Genomic DNA, 20220 nt, shown 5'->3' with positions numbered 1-20220 from the left:
GTCCTCTCGCAAAATTCGCGGATAAGCCGTAGCGCGATAACCGGATAACGAAGTTAATCACTCGACCTATCCAATCCAGGTAGGCAACGCACTTTGATTCTGATTGTTCCGATTGCACGACGGACGTAGAGTACATATACCGTGGATTTTCCCGGAAAGTGAAAATTACGGGAATGTTTTTCGTCCTTCGCGAGATCCTCTCTGTTCGCGTTGCTACCGTAGGATAAATTCGGCGACTCGTTAAAGCGGCTAATTAATAACGAGCTCAGTGTAGGATTCGCGCTAATTAGCATGTCTGAATATTAACGACCGTAATAGATACCGCACGTTATCATCGAGTGTAATTTGCAAAGCCGTTCAAATGCACTTTGAACAATGCAGAGATAATTAACAATGAAAATATGACAGGTCAGTGTATTCACGTTCTTAAATTTATCTTAACTTATCTTCAAGTTATCTCGAACTTATCTTTAATTCTATTTATTAATTAAAATAGATTAATAAAATAGAATGTAGATATATCTCCTTCCTCTATATTTTAGTGAAACGTTTAAAATGTTCATTTAAAAATGTACAAACTTGCAATCCAGTTTATAAATATAATAAAAAAGTCAAAACAACAAAATAAAAATGCAGTTCGAATAATCCATATGTCATAAATAGAAATTAGAATCGCCAAAAAGAATTGTTTTTGTGTACTATTTCGGAATATGTATTTTAAAACGCATAATATTGAAAAATATTTTAACAATAATAATAATTAAAAAACTACAATAGTACATTTGTATTAAAAGATAAAATATTCTTTTATTTTTACTATTAAAAGCAAACTTGTGCAAAAATAAAATAAAAACTATATTACGATACAATATTAATTATTTCAACAAAAGAAGATAAAAAATGCGAACTTCATAATTTAAATTTTTAACATTTTTCAATTATGAATTAATAAAATCACGACTATCGATTAATTGTTAGAGGGTGCCACATGATGCACTGAAATATAACCGATATTGCAGCTTGTCTCCCTACCAACATGAAGGCTTTAGAAGTTTTCTATGATACCGGCATAACATCAAAACAGAGATCTATTTTACCGCTAACGTTCAACATGTGTTCACAGACACATATTAATTAATTAATTTTTTAAATAATAAAACAATGGAAATAGTTCAATTCATACATAATAATATTTCCCAAAACAATAATGATTAAATAACGATTAAATTATCGTGCAAACTGCATCGTTAAAGTATTAGAATATATTGTTCTTTTATTTTTTAATATTCCTTTCAAATATGTTTAAATAAAATTAAAATTGTATATCGTACATATTTTATTCTTGAGTACTTATTTTTCAAATATATCTTACACATTTGCCAAATCCAATTTCAAACTTCATAAGATTGTGTCGAAGAGAATATATTTTCTCTCAAATTTATAAGTAATAAAAGACAAGAAGATATATCCAGATGAAGCTATAAAGTGTTAAGATTTATTGTTGAAGATAAGAACATGTGTCGATGAAGAGAGACGCGTGCCAAGAAAAATAGCGTGTAAATACCGTGTTTCTACGAGCTAAAGCGTTTCTTAATTTCTCGGCAAGAGACGCTCGGTTCCCATCGTTCTGCAATTCGCAAGAAGCCGCCAGTTGGCCGGGGACCAACAATGTCAATGGCATTTCCGAGGCGAGTTAGTACATTAATGCGGGGCGAGGCCCCGACACGAGGAAGCCCGCAATTAAGGGGCCAGACATCCTGTTTGGATCGTCTCTAACCAACAGGTACCTATACAGATGAGTTATCGTCGCGTCGAGAAACATCTCGACGAGGATATTATTATCGTTACTTACGATGCGCCGCGATAATTCCGTCCGCGGGTTCTCGCGAAAAACGCGTCGCGTCGCCGCATCTTGACACGCGTGACTTGCGATTCGTTTCGAATGCGTTCCCGTCGTCGAAATTCTTGAATAATTTAACAAAAGATAAATATACGCGCGCGCGAAGTGCGTCAGTAAGAAAGGCTCGAAAACGCATGACGTTTCGTGCAAAAAAAAGACAAATTAAAATTGAAGATTGAAATTTTCTCATATGCGACTTTGTTTTCAATTTTCGATAAAAATCCAAATAAAAATTTTGACAATTTCTCAAGTCAATGTAAAATGTCAAAACTTCGCGCAAATAAATGATTAAAATAATTCATATACTTTTAGTAACAATGAGAAGACTTTCGTCCTATAAAAAATTTGTAAAATGATTTTATAAACTGCCTTATCAGGAATATTGAGTATAAGAATATTATGTCAACATTTTTGAAAGATTCATCCTATGATTCCTTTAATTTTTAGTCGAATTTTGTTTCATGTTCGCTATTGTTTGTTTTTGAATTATTATTATTTTTCTTATTTCTAAACAATATTCGACTAATATTTTTAAAGTGTACTTACCTCCAGGTGAGATTTCGATATTGCCATTGTTGTCCGTGGATGGTGAATCGCTTATGCCTCGTCCTGATAAATCTAGGATCCGGCTGATCTGGCAGTCCGCATCTCTTGGCAGTCATTAATCCCTTCGTTGCCTCATCGATCTCCCCCGTGACGGGAATACCACCGAATTTCTAACAAGAATGTAAATATATATATGCAATATAATCTCTCGAAAACGAAATATTATTTTTAAAAAGTTCACTGAAATGTAAAAAATTATTAGAAATTGCATTTTCTTTATTCTATCTGTGATCAATGTTAAAAAAGATAAAAAGTGCTAAAAATTATGGATTTGAATATTTATAATACAAATTTTTTTAAATTTTTTCTTTGCTTCTAATAAACGAAAAATGCTGTGAAAAATTGTTTTTTGCAAAATCAAATAATAATATTGTATATAAAAATTCGTGCACCAAAAAGTTAAACATTTTATTCATTTTTCTCTATATAAATTCTGGAATATTTTAACTAAAGCGCACTCTTTTACACAAAACAATATTTCGAAATAAATATAAAAATCAACGAATCCATAATATTTCATTGTTTTATATGTCATTGATATTTCGACAAGCTCATTGAATAGTTTTTTTCTGGAAACATAATCGCTTCTTTCAGTCAACAAAGTTCTATCTTTTCGAAGAGAGATAAACGCTTTCGAGCATTTCAACCAGAAACGCGTCCGGAATCTGACAAACGCGATTATCGATAAAACCATCGAGGAAATGGATAACGTCAATGGATAAAACTCGAGCTCCCCTCTGGACCCAAGATTATAGAACATCCAAAGTATTCCGATGCGTTCCATTTCGCATTTAAGTCTGATACCCTCGATCAAGTTATATATCCTGCCCTTCCGCCCACTTCCCTCGCAGAATGGTTAATGGAATGCAATCGTTTGCGAGCGGAAAATATAATAGTAAAAAATGCTACTCGAGCTTACTCAATAAAGATTTGCATGAGAATCGAGAAGAAGCATATATCCGACACTCGAAGGAATCCCTTAGGACATTTTGCCCCATTTCCCTACTTCCTTCGACAGGATTTTCATCGACTCGCTCAAGACGGCTTCTAGAAAATCCGTATTCAATCGATCGCGTTTTTGAGATAGGTATATACGTACTTTCATGGAATGGAAAAATTCGCTTGAGACTCTATTTGATTCACAATGCATTTGATTCGCGTTATCTCCAAATGATGTATAAGTTACAACGAGAACAATCATTGATTTAAGCCGATTTACAGAAGTTGGCACGCAATCGAGTTTTATCTACTAATTAGTAAGTCAAAAGTTTGAGTAAGTTGTTTCAATTGAAATTCTAAGATGAGAAAATTTTAAGCAAAATATACAAGTCATATATTTTACATTTAAAATTGTAAAACTAAAACTATTAAATTACTAGTTTTTTTTGTTATAGTACATGACACGATCATATCTCTATGTCATAATTTCGCTCACCTGTAGATTTCTTATAGCATCCTTGAGTTGGTCCTCTGTCCGTAGATTTCCCGTCTCGAAATCAGTCTGGGGTAAATAACCGAATCTCATGAGATAATTTTGCTGCAATAAAAAAGAAGAAAAAATAGTTAAATATTACAATATTGCAATAGTATTAATAAATAAATTTTGACATATATTTCAGAAAAAAACTTTTTCTTTAAACCACACTGTTAAAAAAATACACACACATATATATTTTTAATTTTACTTTTAGTTTATTAAATTAAATAAAATTTTAGTTTATTAAATTAAATAAAACTTTTAGTTTATTAAATTAAATAAAATTTATATATATTAAACCAAAAGAATAAAATTAAAAATATATTGAAAATTATTTTTTTCTATTCGTACAAATCGTACTATTCTATTCGTACAATAATATATCTTTGATTTTACATTATTAATATAAAATTCAAAGCCTATCATAAAAGATATACATACTCTAAATCGTGAAAATAGTTTACATTACATGGGATATGTTCGCGCAGATTTACAGTCATCTCGTGCCGATGTATAAACTGTTCATTTATGCACATTGATTAGCTACCGTAATGAGAAATAGTTTAGCAAGAATGCATTATTAGATCGCACAGATCGTTACGGAACGATAACTTTCGATCAATTACAACTTCGAGTGGCATGACCATTTATCCAATCGCATGATGATGGAAAATCGTGGCAAAATCCTCTCCTCTCTTTATTTTTCACGCATTTTCATGCTCTCTGCACAAACACGAAAAGCGGATCAATAGGAGTGAAAATTATTTTGCGACATGAGATCGTTTTACCGTAACAAGGATAAAGCGTGCGCAATATAATCTTGAAATGTACGTATCATGGAGATACGTTTATTTATATGCACTTAACTGTATTGATTTATCCGCGTGTCGCATTGGGATACAAACTGCGACAGCCAACTGAGCTGGAAAATTTCAGTATGCCCGATATCTCGAAGAGAAATGTTTTTTCCCCATTAGTATTCTTCCATCAATCTTTTACTTTACTTGTGTTCTTTTATGTACGATTTTATTCCATGCTTTTTCTTCCTGAGAAAAATCTAAAAATTGATTTTGGTGCGAATAAAAAATTGAAGACAGAATTTTAATTTTGTCTGAACGATAATAATTAATTTGTTGACTAAAGAAATTTTGATTGAAAATCACTAAAGAAATTTTGAATGAATCTTTTTGATATCTTACTAATTGAATAAAAATTTTATGGCTTTTTCGATCTTAATTCTGCTAAATCGCAACTTCGTCGAATTGATTTATAAATAAAATAATACGAAGATCGCTTTTATCGCTTGCGGGAATAATTTCTAATTGTAAGAGATGATAGAAGTCTGAGAGCCGACAAAGATGCAAGATTATAAATCCATGAACATCCGCGAGATTCAAATGCTTATTCCCAAGTCACGGTTAATTATTTCATTAAATATTCTTTTTAAATCATTATATGCGCATAGAAAATTGTTAAATTAAAGATCGCGAGATCAATGAAGAGATACAAGGATTGCAAAACATTATTACGTAAAACATAAATGTACGGAATATTATACGTAAATCATTTTGTCTAAACGTGATATGTATGCGATATATGAAAAAACAAATGATTTTAAATATAAATTCTAATAAATAAATTAATCCCATGTTAGATATATAATAGTAAGTATATGTACATAATCAATTAATCCCGTATATTATAGATAATAATAATAGATTAAAATGCTTTCAAGTGCATTTCAAATTTATATTTTTTAAATTTGTTCCCATATATTTATCCTCGTGAAAAGCAAAAACTCATTTCTCTTTTATAATTCAGTTGGATACATTAATACACATTAAAGACTGTTATTAAATTTATAGTAGCACAAGTAATTAAAACAGCAAGTTAATTAATACCACGAGTTATTATCATTATTCGTATTAAATAACAATAATAACTCGTGGTATTAATTATCTTACAGTTTTAATTACTTATACTAATATAAATTTATACACAACTTTAATGTGCACAACCTTTAATGTGCATCAGTGCGGAAATGCATTCTATCAATCTCGCTTTTTCCGAATTAAATTCATAAACACGAAATCAAATCTAATCTTAAATATCGTTTTCTTAATTTAATAAATATTTTTCGCGGGAAGCAAGAGTAAACACAATTTCGCTGATTGTCGACATACTAAAATCACCGCGCATTTCGCGAAAAGTTCAGGATGACGAAACGGTCGCAGATCTGTCTGCTAGTCGACACGTGGCGGAGTGTCGCTATCTTTAGGGATTCCTCGAGACGGAGGAAGCGCGTCTTGTTCCCGACCGTCGTCGTCGGGAACGAATTCCGATTCGCGTCGGGAAATAAAAAAAAGCGCGCCGCCGTTCCGTCTTTCGGCGAAGAGAAAAAGTGGAGAAGGAGGAAGAGAAAATGGACACGGTTATCCTTCCGACGAACGGACATTCAGCAAAACGGAAGAGCGCGAAATGATTTATGACCCTCCTAAGCCAAGCCGTAATAATTTTTAATTAGCGTTATTGAATTGAATTTAATTAGCGTTATTGAAGGATTTAAAATTTAGCCTTCAACACTCCCCCGCAACGAACACGCAATCATGATAATACAACAATTATGATAATGAAATAAGCGAGAATTATTTTCGAGAAAATCATCACAAATTCACGTGACATGTTTGATACGCGAGAAATTGCCGGATGCAAACGACACGAATAATCTTGCTCGTCTCTTTGCGCACAATCTTTAGGGCCTTTCAAGTAACAGCAATTCGAGATCCGCTTCTGATCTTCTCGACAAAAGGGCCTTTGAGATCATAGGACGTCATTATGACGATTGATGTTCGATTCTCCTCATCCATTCAATTTGCTCCCTTTCAGACGTTTCAATTCTACTTCTCTAACGTGTATATACATATATATATATATATATATATATATATATATATACATGTAAATGACAATATTTACCCTTTAACTATAAAAGGCAGATTACAAGAAAATTCGCATCGTGAAATTTTCTCATAAAATATTCTCATAAAATATTCTCATAAAATATTCGTGATATTGAAAATACCATAAAAGAGAAAACGCCGAGAAAAACTATTTATTTTTATAAATAGTTATAAAAACTTTGCAAGCAAAAGTCTACACACAATGTATTGAGATCAATAGAATATAAATGAATAGAGTTTATATTAATTATTATATATATAGAGTTTATATTAATTAATAGAATATGTTGGCACGAACATATTGTTTCATAATTGTATCTAAATTGTATAACTTTACATATAACTATTGTATAAATTTATATGATATTATAAAATTAAAAATATAAATTAATTTATTTAATTTGTATATGTTATTTTTGAGCATAATATTGTTTTCGACATTATATTATCGTTATTTATCGTTATATATATTATTTTATCAATATCTTATCTTAAGACAAGAATATATCTCACAATCAAGTCAAAAAGTATTTCGTAAAACTTGTTTACTATTTCCGCTTATCATAGTTCTCTTCTTTATATTATCTTCTTATCGAAAAATGTAAAGAATGATTATAGGACTGACGATAACTAAAAGGGCTAGACGAGTAATATTATCGAAAGAAAACATTAACGATGAAAATCTACGCTATTTCTTTAATAAGAACATTTCCCGAAACAAATAGAAAAAAATAATTTACTTTAAAATATCACAGAAATATCACAATAAATATAATTAAAATAATGTATAAATATAAATGACAAGAGAAAGAATTACATTATTATTAAAGTTATTCTTCTAAAATTGCCGAGATTTAATATTTAAAAAAACACATATTTTTCAAGATTTTTAATATTAATTGTATCATTATTTCTACAATTATTTTTATAATATTAAGTTATAATTGTAATCATGAATAATCATCGAGTTTTGAGAAAATCAATGACATAATTAATAAATAAATGATCAAGTTGGTGCTTCTTTTCGCATTCCACAATTTATTCGCATCTATTTTTCAAACTGGATCGTCCTAATTACCACGGTCATAAAATATATTTCACGACGCGTTACTGTATGCGGTTTTCGCCAACTATGTTTTGCCGAGGCCATATATGAGCGACTGGTAATCGCGCAAACACGTGCGTCCTCCACGAAGGGAGAGACACGCAAGGAGCCCCGAGAAGGGTGACCGTTGGACTTAGACCGTGTTTGGTCATCGAGCACGCAAGATTTCTCCCGCATTGTGTTCGCGGATCCCCTTTGCTTTGGAGAACCGGTTGCATCGCGTACCACGTCACTTGCTCGCTTGCGCCGCCATTTAAGGCGGATAATATATATATCGAAGAATGTATCTTTCGAACAAAGAGATATTTTCGTTCCCTCTAGCCCTCTTTTAACGCGCCGTCAAAACACATATCGTAAATACATCTTCTTGACGTGAAAAAATTTCCCGCGCACATATTCTTCCTTTTTATAATTTTAGAACTTAAATTTCTATAATTGTCTTTCTATCTCTTTCTTTAATTTTATTAATTAAAAATATAAAAGAAAAAATATATAATAAGAAAAAATATAAATTAATAATATTACAAATTCAAATTAAAATATAAAAGAAAAAATATATAATAAGAAAAAATATAAATTAATAATATTAAAAATTAAAATTAAAATATATTTACGAGCTGCAATAAATTGTGAGTTGTTGAAGTTTCTCTCGTAATTTTTTTGACATAAGCAATCAAGAAAGATAAAAAAAACAACGATAGACTATTCACTGCCACGATGAGATCGTAGCAGCAAGTAATAAAATGGTTGGAAAAAGTGTCAAGATGAATTAAAGATGACGTAAAGCTCATCTCGCGCGTCTTACAACAAACACTATCGAACGTTATCAATTGAACCCTGAAGCTGCTGTACAAAAGAGCAAGGTCCGCAACGTTTCTTGCTCCTGGCACAGCAATCGCGCTTATCGAATCATAGCAAGAAGAAAACTCGCCGTGAAGAAACTCGGTCATGGTTCCTGATAGTGTTATAAAAAAAATCTTTTTCTCAGAGGGCGATGAAAGAAAAGAGAAGATGCGTTTCTCAGATGTAGGTGTGTTTGGATCATCTTTGATCTACTCCGAGTCGACATTTTCCTCCCCACTTTTAATCTCAATTTTCAATCTAACATCTGCTTTAATACTTTAAGCAGTCAGATAATCCTCCTTTAAAACTATTTAATCTACAGTTTCGTCGAAAGATCCTCTTTTAAACCTCAAGTGGGAAACTTCGTTTACCGCGTATAAAGTAAGAGAGCTCAATTCCCATGTAAAGTAAATTTATCAAAATATCCATAAAAGCGACAAAAAATAAGGTTGAAAAGAAGAGTAAAATTTTTATGGTCGACACATCCAAGAGTCGCGAAAGAAAAATTGAAATTTTTGAGTATTTTTTAAATAATTTAATTATTCTAATTAAATTATTAATAATTTAAATGACGGAAAGTAATAATTGACATAATTCGCTTTAAAAAGATTCGAGAAAATTTTAAAAAAATTGCTTGAGAAGTTTTGAAAAATATAAGGGCAAACTCAAGAAGATTACGTCACCGCAATTTTCGATCGAAGGTATATTGACAAGATTATCTCTTCTAATTTTGCGATTCAACACCAGGGTAACAATGAGGTGCGACAATCTCAGGAGATACCTCCGTATCGCAAAACAACAAGGGCGCAAAAACAACAAGGGGTGAGAAAAATGTAATTTTTCTCTCTTTTTCTCTTTTTTTTTCTTTCTTTAGCCTCTATGCTTTCTCGCAAACATACAAAGAACGTATATACACTAGTTACACTGCTTACTACGGTGGAACACAATATTCGCGTCCAGATGCACAGTCACGGTTAGATGGTACGATGTCTCTTGGAAAGTTTCTCTCGCCTTTGTCCCTGTATAAGACAGGGTGCATGCGTATTTACGTGTGAGTACAGGAAAGTATTCCCTTTGATGTCGGACGACTATTCATTTCGTTTGGTCTTCCGCATTTAACAGAGCGAACGCGTCAGATTACATTTCATGGAAGAGCGAATCACGAATTTATACATTGAAGATTATTAATTCTAATAAACATACTCTCATTGTATGTGCGTATTAAATATTGCAATAAATACGTTAATCGTGAAATTAAACAGTTCATGCGTAAATAATACTATTTATTTCGATTTAACGATAAATATATGAGTACATATTATTATTATTATTATTATTTTTGATAAAAAAGTTATGAGTAAATAATTAATGATATATAATTTATTTCGCATTTTTATATAAATAATATTTTATTTTATTTTATTATTTAAAAATTATTATATATATAATATCGTTAAAAAAAAATTCTCGCGTGTAAACGCAAAAACACAAAGATAGCTCAAGAAGCCTAGTCTTTGTTTTTAAAATTAATAAAGAAGTGACACATACTATTTGATTTTTCTTCTAGGAAAAATATGAGAATACTTCTTTGCGCTTCTTTCTTCGTGTTGTTGAATCGTGACGACGATGTTTCTTTAACCCTTTCATCGCACCGCGTGCGAGACGTGACTTTCGACGTCTGTGCGCTTCCGTAAACGACGGAATGGCATACAAGCGGAAAAACGATGCGGTTAAAAGCTATCGAAGTGGAAATGCCTGTGAAATCGATCGCATCAAGCTAATCGTGCTGACATATTGCATTCCCAATACAATCTAGTTCAAACGTTGTAGCACTAGTTAATTTTTCACGTATATGGTAAAAATGAAAAATTATAGTCTTAAAAGTTATAGTTTTAAAATGGAAAAAATATGTGCATATATAATATGCTTACTTTGTTATACTACTCTTTAAATAATTATTATTTAAGAATTCGAATATTTTCTTTAAATATTGGAGAAGCATAATTTATTTTATTAGAACAAAAAATCTCTAATTTTCCCGATTGAAAAATTATTTTTTTATATAGAAATATTCCTCTTAATATTATGACAAAAAATAGTGACATATTGTGTTCAACGTTAATTTAAATAATCCAATATATCCTTTGCAAACTATCATAATTATTAATAATTAATATATTATATGGTATTTATTGCTTGTTTCGATATATTGACTATATAATATCTGCCAAATATTTATCTAAAATTGAATTAATGTTAATTAATATTTGCCTCACGTGACAATCCCAAAATAGATCCGTAAAGTTGTAACATTATACCAACACCGTTTACATCGTTAATGCATTTAGAACAGTACAATACAAAATATAATACATAATACTGTTACGAGCACTGTTTGCGAATATTTATGATTATATATTGGGAATATTACGATATATATTCTCAAGATATACGGAATGTAATAAAGATATTGACAAAGTGTCCCGTTTTATTGCGCGAATCTGGCTAGTAAAAAAACCGCGATGAGATGTATGGATATTTCCTCGACGAAAAAAGATGGCAATGAGGACAAAATGCACGGAATCAATAAGTACGAGAAAATAATTTTGAGGACAATAAAATTTATGGAGCATGCAAGTTGGCGCTGCAAGGAAAATTCAGTCATAAATAACAAGCTCGGTTAATGTCGATTGAGCTTTGAATACAATCGAAGCTCTAAATTTAATCATAAATTTTAATCCGCGGAAAACTTCGCGAAGAAAAAAAGGGAAATAAAAATGAAAAATAATTATAATGAGTTACAATGAATGGATATAATTATTACTAAAATATTCTCAAAATTTTCTCCGACTAATTTGTATTAGTATCATAGTAATTTTATAGCTACTATATTTAATTTATCAGAATTAATTATTATAGATGTGTTTTACTAGACTCTTTCGAGACTGCTTTCTATTGTATTAATTATTGAATTAGTTTTTCTAATGTTTATTATATTTAATAAAATTAAAATATCTAATTTTTTTCGGTTTGTTCAAAGATGTCACATATTATGCAATCAAAATTATACATATGTATTATACTTCTATATTCTCCAAATTTTCTGTTTCTAGATAATAATTGGCTCACTTATCAATTTCCGACAAATGCTTCTCGGATGCGAAAATTTTTCGAATTATCACATACATGTATTTAGCAGCTATGGCGTCATGAATAAGCGACGTGTTGTCGTAACAAGCTGCAATTGCAAGAGATATAAGGTTGTTGCGATTTGCCGCAATATCATCGTGGTTGGATGCTTCAGTTAACGAGCACCACACTCGCGCTTTCGCGAGCAAGCGAATGCAAAGCGTATCTACACAGAATCACGTATGTATAGAGAACAAGAGAGAGAAATACGCGGAGGCTGTAGAGAGAAAAGGGAAGAGACGGCAAGGTACGAGAGCTTTCAATGACAAGTACCATCTGTCAAACGTGTCTCTTCGTCATCTTCACCTCGCCGTAGTTTCGCGTATTAGTCTTTTAACGAGGATCAATTCGATCAGCCGGTCGGCCACTTGACCTCGTTGACCCGATTTCCGGTTCGCTCTCGATGCTCTCTTCGATCGTCCTCGTTGTCGTCGCTCCGCCAGTTTCATTCTTACCGGAAGATCAAACACGAGAAGATCAAATACGGAAAAGAGATCTCCGATTCTATTTGAGAAGTCTCTATATCGGCTAAACTAGCAAAGGCTCTTTACCAAGACAAAAAATTAATGTAATGTATAGAAAATATGTCATCTATTAATTTATTTATTTTATAAAAATGTATATTTACAGATATTTTTATATTTTATTATATTTATTATATTTATTATAATTAAATTATAATATATATTTTTATATTTTATTATATTTATTATATTTATTATAATTAAATTATAATATATATTTATATAATATATATTATAATTAAAATAAATATAATAAATTAAATTTATTTATTATATTTATAAATTTATTATATTTATTTTACATTATATTATATTATATTATATTATATTATATTTTATTATATTATATTAATTATATTAATATAATATTTAATTATATTAATATAATAATAAATTATATTAATATTATATTAATTATATTTGATATATTTATATACATAAAGTTTATACAAGGATATTATTATTATTTTGTATACAGATTATATATATCTTAAAATTATTATCTTATTATTTTTTTATCTTATTATTATTTTGTATACGTGCTATGTATCTTAAAACACTTTATACATCTTGCTGCAAAAATCTAGCCACCATAAAAGTCGACAAAAGCGATTTAACATGTTTGTACGAGTGCATGGAAATTTGCATTTTGGTCATGGTCTCTCTCCTTCACATCCGCCGATCGCGCAGCCAGTGATCCGTTTCCGGTTACGTGGCATTCGGGTGGTCCGAATACTCTGAACGGTAAACAAAACATGGGTAGAATAACTGTCCGAGGAAAAAACAAATAGCCGAAAAAAAGCGCGTTAATCGCCTCGACTGTTTTGTTTCGATCGATCTTTTCGTCCTCTCCCTTCTTTTTCTTTTCCGACAGTAATTTTCTCGCGTAATTTGTGTAACGATTGCATTTCCTCACCTCTTGGCGCAGAGATAGTACCCGATTCCCATATAGATTCCTTGCAAATGATCGATTTGATATAAAGAGTGTTAAAAAAATGAAATAGGTGTATTATTCTTGAGTCAAACAGCTCGCAAAAAATTGTTATCAGAGACAGAGATTAGACCCGACGATTAGATATAAAATTTGTTGGAATAATGTTTGAGGCGATGCTTGAAAGACAGCAGGACACATTCATCGTTGTTTAGGCTGCAACATCTGCCACGATTGAAGCGTTCCTACTAACTGTGGCGTTGTTCCTTCAGCAACGTGACCCTAAAGCAACAAACCTAATCGCGTGAACCCGTCTTTCGTCGCGTTTGCGCTCGTAACATTATACGAAATCATTTCCGAAATTGTTTATTGGAACATTTGCATTCTGTGGTTTTTTGAGGGGAGGGAGATATTTATTATTTCACAAGAAAAAAAAACGCGCGTTTAAAATATTCTGCAAAATTGTGATCGCGAAATAATTGAATTCTGTTCTCGGAAACTCGTAGTATTTGTTTATCGAGTCATTTTGAAAATGCTTATCGGATCATTTACATTTGTGGGTTTTTGAGAGAAGGGGGTAATTATCATTTGTCAACAAAGAGAACACGCGCATTTAAAATGTTTTGTAAAATTATTTTCGGAAACTCTGTAATTATCATTTTACGCGTTTTATTTACGTTTCTTTTTATTTTCGTATACATATATAAAAGAACAATAATTTTAATTCTTTACAATTTTATTATTTCACTTGACAATCATGATAATTATATTTGTAGAGCCTTGTCAATCGATAACGCTTACGTGTCTTTCGCTTTTGTATTTTTTACTTCGCGAATTCCCGTGATTTATTATTTCTGCGCGAAAAACTGTCGCGATCACATAAACATATACACAATATTATCAGTCAACAATCTGTTTCAGGTTACATAAACGTTCGACGATTCAACAATGCAGCAAACTCGAATAAAGTAATTGTCTAAAAAAAAATCCAATAGCCGAAGAAGAAAATCGCATCGTCAGTTTCACGCTAATCGGTGAAATAAATTGAAACGGACCTCTTGTTATAACGCGGCCGCCGTATGTCGAACATATGCTCACTCGCACGAGCAGGGAGAGCTTCTAAAATACTTGCCGAGCTCATGACTTGTTAAAGATAATGGCACTATATTCATTACAAGGCGCATGGTAACGCATCCTCGAATGTAGCACTCTCAATACTTCTCCATTATTATTCGTTAATGATTCCCAATCGGTGATTGTACGATTGTATGATTCTGCAACGTCGAAAAGTACCCTCTAATCGCGACTTTTAATTTAATTTTATATTCTCGTTGTCGCGCGTAAATGTTCGCTTTGAAAAATTTATAATTTCTTTAATCTCTGAGAATTAAATATTTTAGCTCTGGAAAATTGCAATTAAAAATTTATTTTGATCTTCAAGAAAATTAAAGAAATTTCTTTATGTGTCTTTAAGTTTTAGAAATTCTTGTAAAGAATTATTAAATTATTTTTAGTTTTAGAAATTCTTGTAAAGAATTATTAAATTATTTTTAAAGAAATAATAAATTTATTTTTAAAAAATTTAAAGGAATTTTTTTAAGAATTTATATAAAACGAGAAAAGAAAATATATCTATCTTTCAAAATATGGATATGAATATTTATATGGCTTGTACTTATGAATTTTTCTATTCTCATAAAAAAAGAAAGAATACACTTTTATTTTCGAGCGATTATTTGCGATATTTCAGACAATGAATGCAAGATGCTAAATGCATCACTGCGTCACCTCGTCACGCATGTTGACCTGGGGACCGTTGCACCCGTTGCACATCGTAAGCGCATATAACCCGAAGGGAGAAAGAGAAAGAGACAGAGACAGATAGAGGCAGATAGAGAGAGAGGAAGTTAATTGACGCGAAGATGACTGTTGTAGGCGGACGGTGATAATTAATCGACTAAACTGCCAGAGGAAGAGAGAGTTTACAATTTGCCCGAGGTTCGCGAATAATTACATCGTCGAAGATGCAGCGGTTGACATTTTGATAATGCTGATTCGGACCGGCTGTTACCTCGCTGATTCGAGAAATCGACTTGCACACTGACGAAGCGATAAATGAAACTTCCGTAACAATCCTGTTCTTCTGTTCTTCAATACCTGTTCTGAATCGACGAGGGAGAAAACAATTTTAATTATAATTGTAATTGTATTTGCGTATCGTTTGTACACATCGATGACTGGTCAATTTTAATAATTTATTGTGCTTTAAAATATTCCAATTTTTAATATTAAAATTATACCTTATATTATAATTAATGTTTAAAGGATTCTTGTTTAAAAATGCATACAACTGTAGATCATTCTCGAGATAATTTAATATGTGCATCAACAAGATAATTAGCAATTTTATATGCAATAGATTGGGTTTTTTTCATAATTAAATAAGAGAAAGAAAAGTTTGCAAGGAAATGCTTCGATGCCTTAAATATTGATTGTATTCTCGGATCCTTGGGAATTTCGAGAAACTCTTCCAAGTCGTACAAGCTTTTTAGATCTTGTAGAAAGTGGAAATAAATTCAAGACACGACGTTGTCTTTATTCGATACAGTAATGGCGCGTTTGAGAGATATCGAAGTTCTCGCGATACTCGAGTAGGATCCGAATAACAGATGTGTGAGAATCTTGCTGAATACAATATAAAGACAAGAACTCGCATGGAAGCATGTATCTCATATCGTTCTGTGAAATACAAAGTCAGTTTCTTCGGTTCTAAAATTCATTAAAATTTAATTTAATTTTCCAGAACTAAATTCAATTTCTTCTTAAATACCCTAAATACCCTAAAAGATATTCGTTTCAAATTGAAACAATATTTAAAAATATAGTGTTTTCATTAAAACATAAAAATTTCAATTGTTTTATCACAGGAGTATATTTTTAAACAATTATTGCCCGAACCAATAATGTAATCCAAGTCGTATTTGTTCTACTTTAGGATTATTTGTACGCATTATGTATTAATTTTAAAATTGTATTATGTTATATTCAATGGCTGAGAAATTTTTGTATCAAGTTCCTCGTTAAAAAATAACAAATGTCTGTTTTCACCTAGATTGCTCTTTATAGAATCGATTTATTCCACTCGAATTTGCAGCAACGATTTATGGCGACCCGTTAATTCCTTCCGAAGCGAAGGAAACTTCATTCCTGTCCAAGCCATATTTTTCACATAACTGTAACAGTAACAAACCGCCATAAATTCCCGGTCAATTTGTGCAAATTATACGCGACTTTGCGCCAAGAGAGCGCGCATATATCGAGGTCCCTATGAATGGCGTAAATTACGGTCGGCAATTTTCGACAAACATCTGAAATCGAACATCTTTATAAAGTAATTGCTTCGTCGACGGCCCATTCAAGCACTTCCGTTCGTGAGATCTATTGAATGCATCGTCGCGAAAACAAAACGTATAACTATTCGATTCGCGAAATGAGAAATTTCCGCGAAAGCAAATATCAATAAATATCCGTACATCTCGGTCAACGCTAATTTATAGCATAACATAGCGCCAGCTTCCAAAGCTGTGAAACATTCTGGCTATCATGCTAGAAACGCTTGACACTAACGTCGCAATAAAATATACCTCTGATTCTCCTGCGTCCCATCAGCGATTCTATTTTGCCATAAGTCTCTTGATCACAACACGAATTTCACTGAAAACTAAAGCAATGATCTTGAAATTTCGCTCGTTTATCATCTCGCTCTATTTATTCTGGATTCGTCGATTTTTAGGAATTTATTGTTGTATTTTGTGAAGAAAATGTCCCAAAAAATGTTTTATTTAATTCTTTAAACTATTTTCAAAAAATCTTTTCCGTCTTACTTGATTACATTTGTTGTAATAGTTTAATTGTGTAGTACATTTCGTAATAGTTTAATTGTATATTTTTTAATAACAACAAATAAAAAAACAAATAAAACAAATAAAAACAAATAAAAAAACTCTTATTTTTATAAAAAATATTTTCGTTCTACACAGGGTGTTTTTTAATAAGTGCGAAACATTTTAGGAGATGATTCTTTGTCGAAAATTAAGGGGGATTTTTCATATAAACATATACTCCTACATCCCTCCCTGTGAAGTTATTCCTCCAAAAATTAGGTTTTTATTTCTTTCTCAAATTTGAAATAAGTTAAAAAAATGAAATTAGGTGGATATTTTCTATTAGTAAAAAGGTTATTTATTATTATTTTTTCAGCCTCCTGTATTGTTATAAAGGGATGAAACTAGCAACCCCTATTCAATTTTTTATTAGAACTTTTTAATGTTTATATGAAAAATCCTCCTTAATTTTCGACAAAGAATCATCTCCTAAAATTCTTCGCGCTTATTAAGAAACACCCTGTATACATATATGCATATATATATTTGTGTCTCTAAAAGATTATAGTGTGAACGAATTAAGCCGTCGTTGACGGTGAAATAACGAAAAATTAATAGCGAATGTATACAGCGGCGAACACTCACTGCAAGTTCCATCTTTTTTCATTCCACTATGCTAGAAGCGAAGATTAAAATTTCATTCTTGATACATGAACATACTCGACGACGATCGAAATTTTCATGCAAATTCGAAGTGATGAGTGACTGAGAGGGAAAGAAAGATAAATTGCGTCAATGTAAAATTTAATAAAATAAGTAAAATAAATTTACTTCGCCATAAAAAAAAGAAAAGTACATGCAAGGAATCCCTTTAATTATTCCCGAAAATAACGCGTAACGAAACTATCGAACATAATTCTTTCTCAGGAATCTATTTATTCTCGGAACGAAGCAATAATGATGTTTTTTGTGACACGATCAAAGAGATTATTCGCGCAAGTACAGCACATTTCCTTTCCACTTCCCTATATTCGAATGTTCATCCCTTTATTGGTCGATATTTATCCATTAATATTCACGTGCTACCGCAACAGTCGATGATAAACCGCAGAGGCGAGGAAGTTCGCGCGTAGTGCATCGTATGCGCTTATACATCGTGCATTTAGGCCCGAGTTTACTAAACATGAGTCAACCAAACAAGTTATATTACGGTTACATTGCAAGTTATTTAAAAAAAAATAATATACATACAATAATTGATATATCTATAAATAATGTGTTATTTATTAATAATGTGTAATTTATATATATATAAAATATATATTTAAATAAATTTTGTATACAATAATATTACTATTTATATAGATTGAATAATATAATATTCTTAAAAAATATATTAAAAATAAACATATATTATTTTAAAATAATTATAATACTTTATCAAAGTACATATATAATGTAATAGACATTTTTTACTTTAAATACTTGTACTTTTTTCTTCCAAGTATAAAATTTTATATATAAATATTCAAACAAAACATACTGAAAAGAACTCTCAGTTTTAAATGATGATATTCGAATCATTTCAACGTTGAGATTTGCAAGAATATTTTAAGAACAATTCCAAATATTCTATTTTAAATTATTTATACATTTATTTCTTATTTTATATTTTTTTGCCGAAGAGAAAAGAGTCTTTCTATTAGGTTTTTTCTATAGGCTACAACTTTAAATCCCTTACTAGATGTGGATGGATAGATCAATGATGGATACGAGGAGATAGAAGATCCAACGGATAAAAGAAGGAAGGTCAAAAGGACAAGAGCAACGGCAGGCAGGCCAGAGAGAAAATTCAGAAGCGCGAGAGAGCGCCGACCACACCCTATGTATACGCGTCCGACTCGCATAAATACGCTCGTTCTATCTTTTCCTCTCTCGGTGAACGAGAGTAATTTTCGTGACGAGTTGTAGCAGAACATGCCGCCTCGTAACTTCCACTAACAGCCATAAAATCCGAGGTATAAAGTAAAAAATTTATAATCAAAAGTAAGAAAAAAAAATGCAATATAAGTATAGAAGAATTTCTCTTTTGCAAAAACTTTTAAAAAATATTTTTTATTTTTTTAATTAATGGATTTTATAGATTTTTAATTAGTGGATTTATTATTAATTTATTATTATATCACATTATATATTTTACCTATTTTCATTTATTTTACTAACAAATTTATTATATTAATAATTTTATTAAGTTTTAAAAGTACTCATATAACACTCATATAACACTCACTTAAGAATCAACATCCAGATATGTATACTTGCGACGAAAAGAAAAAAAAAGGAAAAAACTCGAGATGAATACATAAGAGTGATCGAAAGATCCTCCTTTTCCTGCATAAATTTGCATCAAGTGCAAGAACATCTGACAATGTTTCTAAGCGAACCGCGAGCAAGAAGCCGGAACACGCGCGAGTCGGCAAATTCAGTTACATCTCTGATGTAGTGCCGGGAAAGAAATTAAATTCTAGTCTTCGCGCGCTGAGAAACGGAGAGAGAAGTTAATATAATGCCGGCGAAAGGGAAAATTCTTCGTTAATTTTAGATCATACTCCGAAAAATGAAAGACTTTCGCAATGGTCAATTATTATTCTTCCTCGGTAAGTCTAAATTTTCTCCCGCTTTTTCTCGTTGATACAGTTTAATACGTTTTACAATTGAATATTCAAGTAAATATTAAATGGCAAAATCAAGTTGAACTTAAACTTTAAAAAAGCGCGATTTATCTAGTGTTATTATTAATG

The 20220-nt window shown here is 31.1% G+C and overlaps 1 protein-coding gene across 2 annotated transcripts in view; it reads right to left on the bottom strand.

Moving 5' to 3' along the window:
* The window catches only part of LOC105247808 (matrix metalloproteinase-2-like), a 166702-nt gene that overhangs the window by 94944 nt on the left and 51538 nt on the right, over positions 1 to 20220 (bottom strand). For both annotated transcript variants that reach the window (XM_025412632.1, XM_025412630.1), the window contains 2 exons: positions 3942 to 4043; positions 2447 to 2616 (listed from right to left, as the gene is read on the bottom strand). In XM_025412632.1, the coding sequence (XP_025268417.1) occupies positions 2447 to 2616; positions 3942 to 4043 (272 nt within the window). The remainder of the gene's footprint in view (positions 1 to 2446; positions 2617 to 3941; positions 4044 to 20220) is intronic.

The sequence above is a fragment of the Camponotus floridanus genome, unplaced genomic scaffold (assembly GCF_003227725.1).
Source record: "Camponotus floridanus strain SB8 unplaced genomic scaffold, Cflo_v7.5 scaffold109, whole genome shotgun sequence".
Classification (NCBI taxonomy): Eukaryota; Metazoa; Arthropoda; class Insecta; order Hymenoptera; family Formicidae; genus Camponotus; species Camponotus floridanus.
Note: the sequence above shows the minus strand (reverse complement) of the source record. Positions and strands in the feature narration are given on the sequence as shown.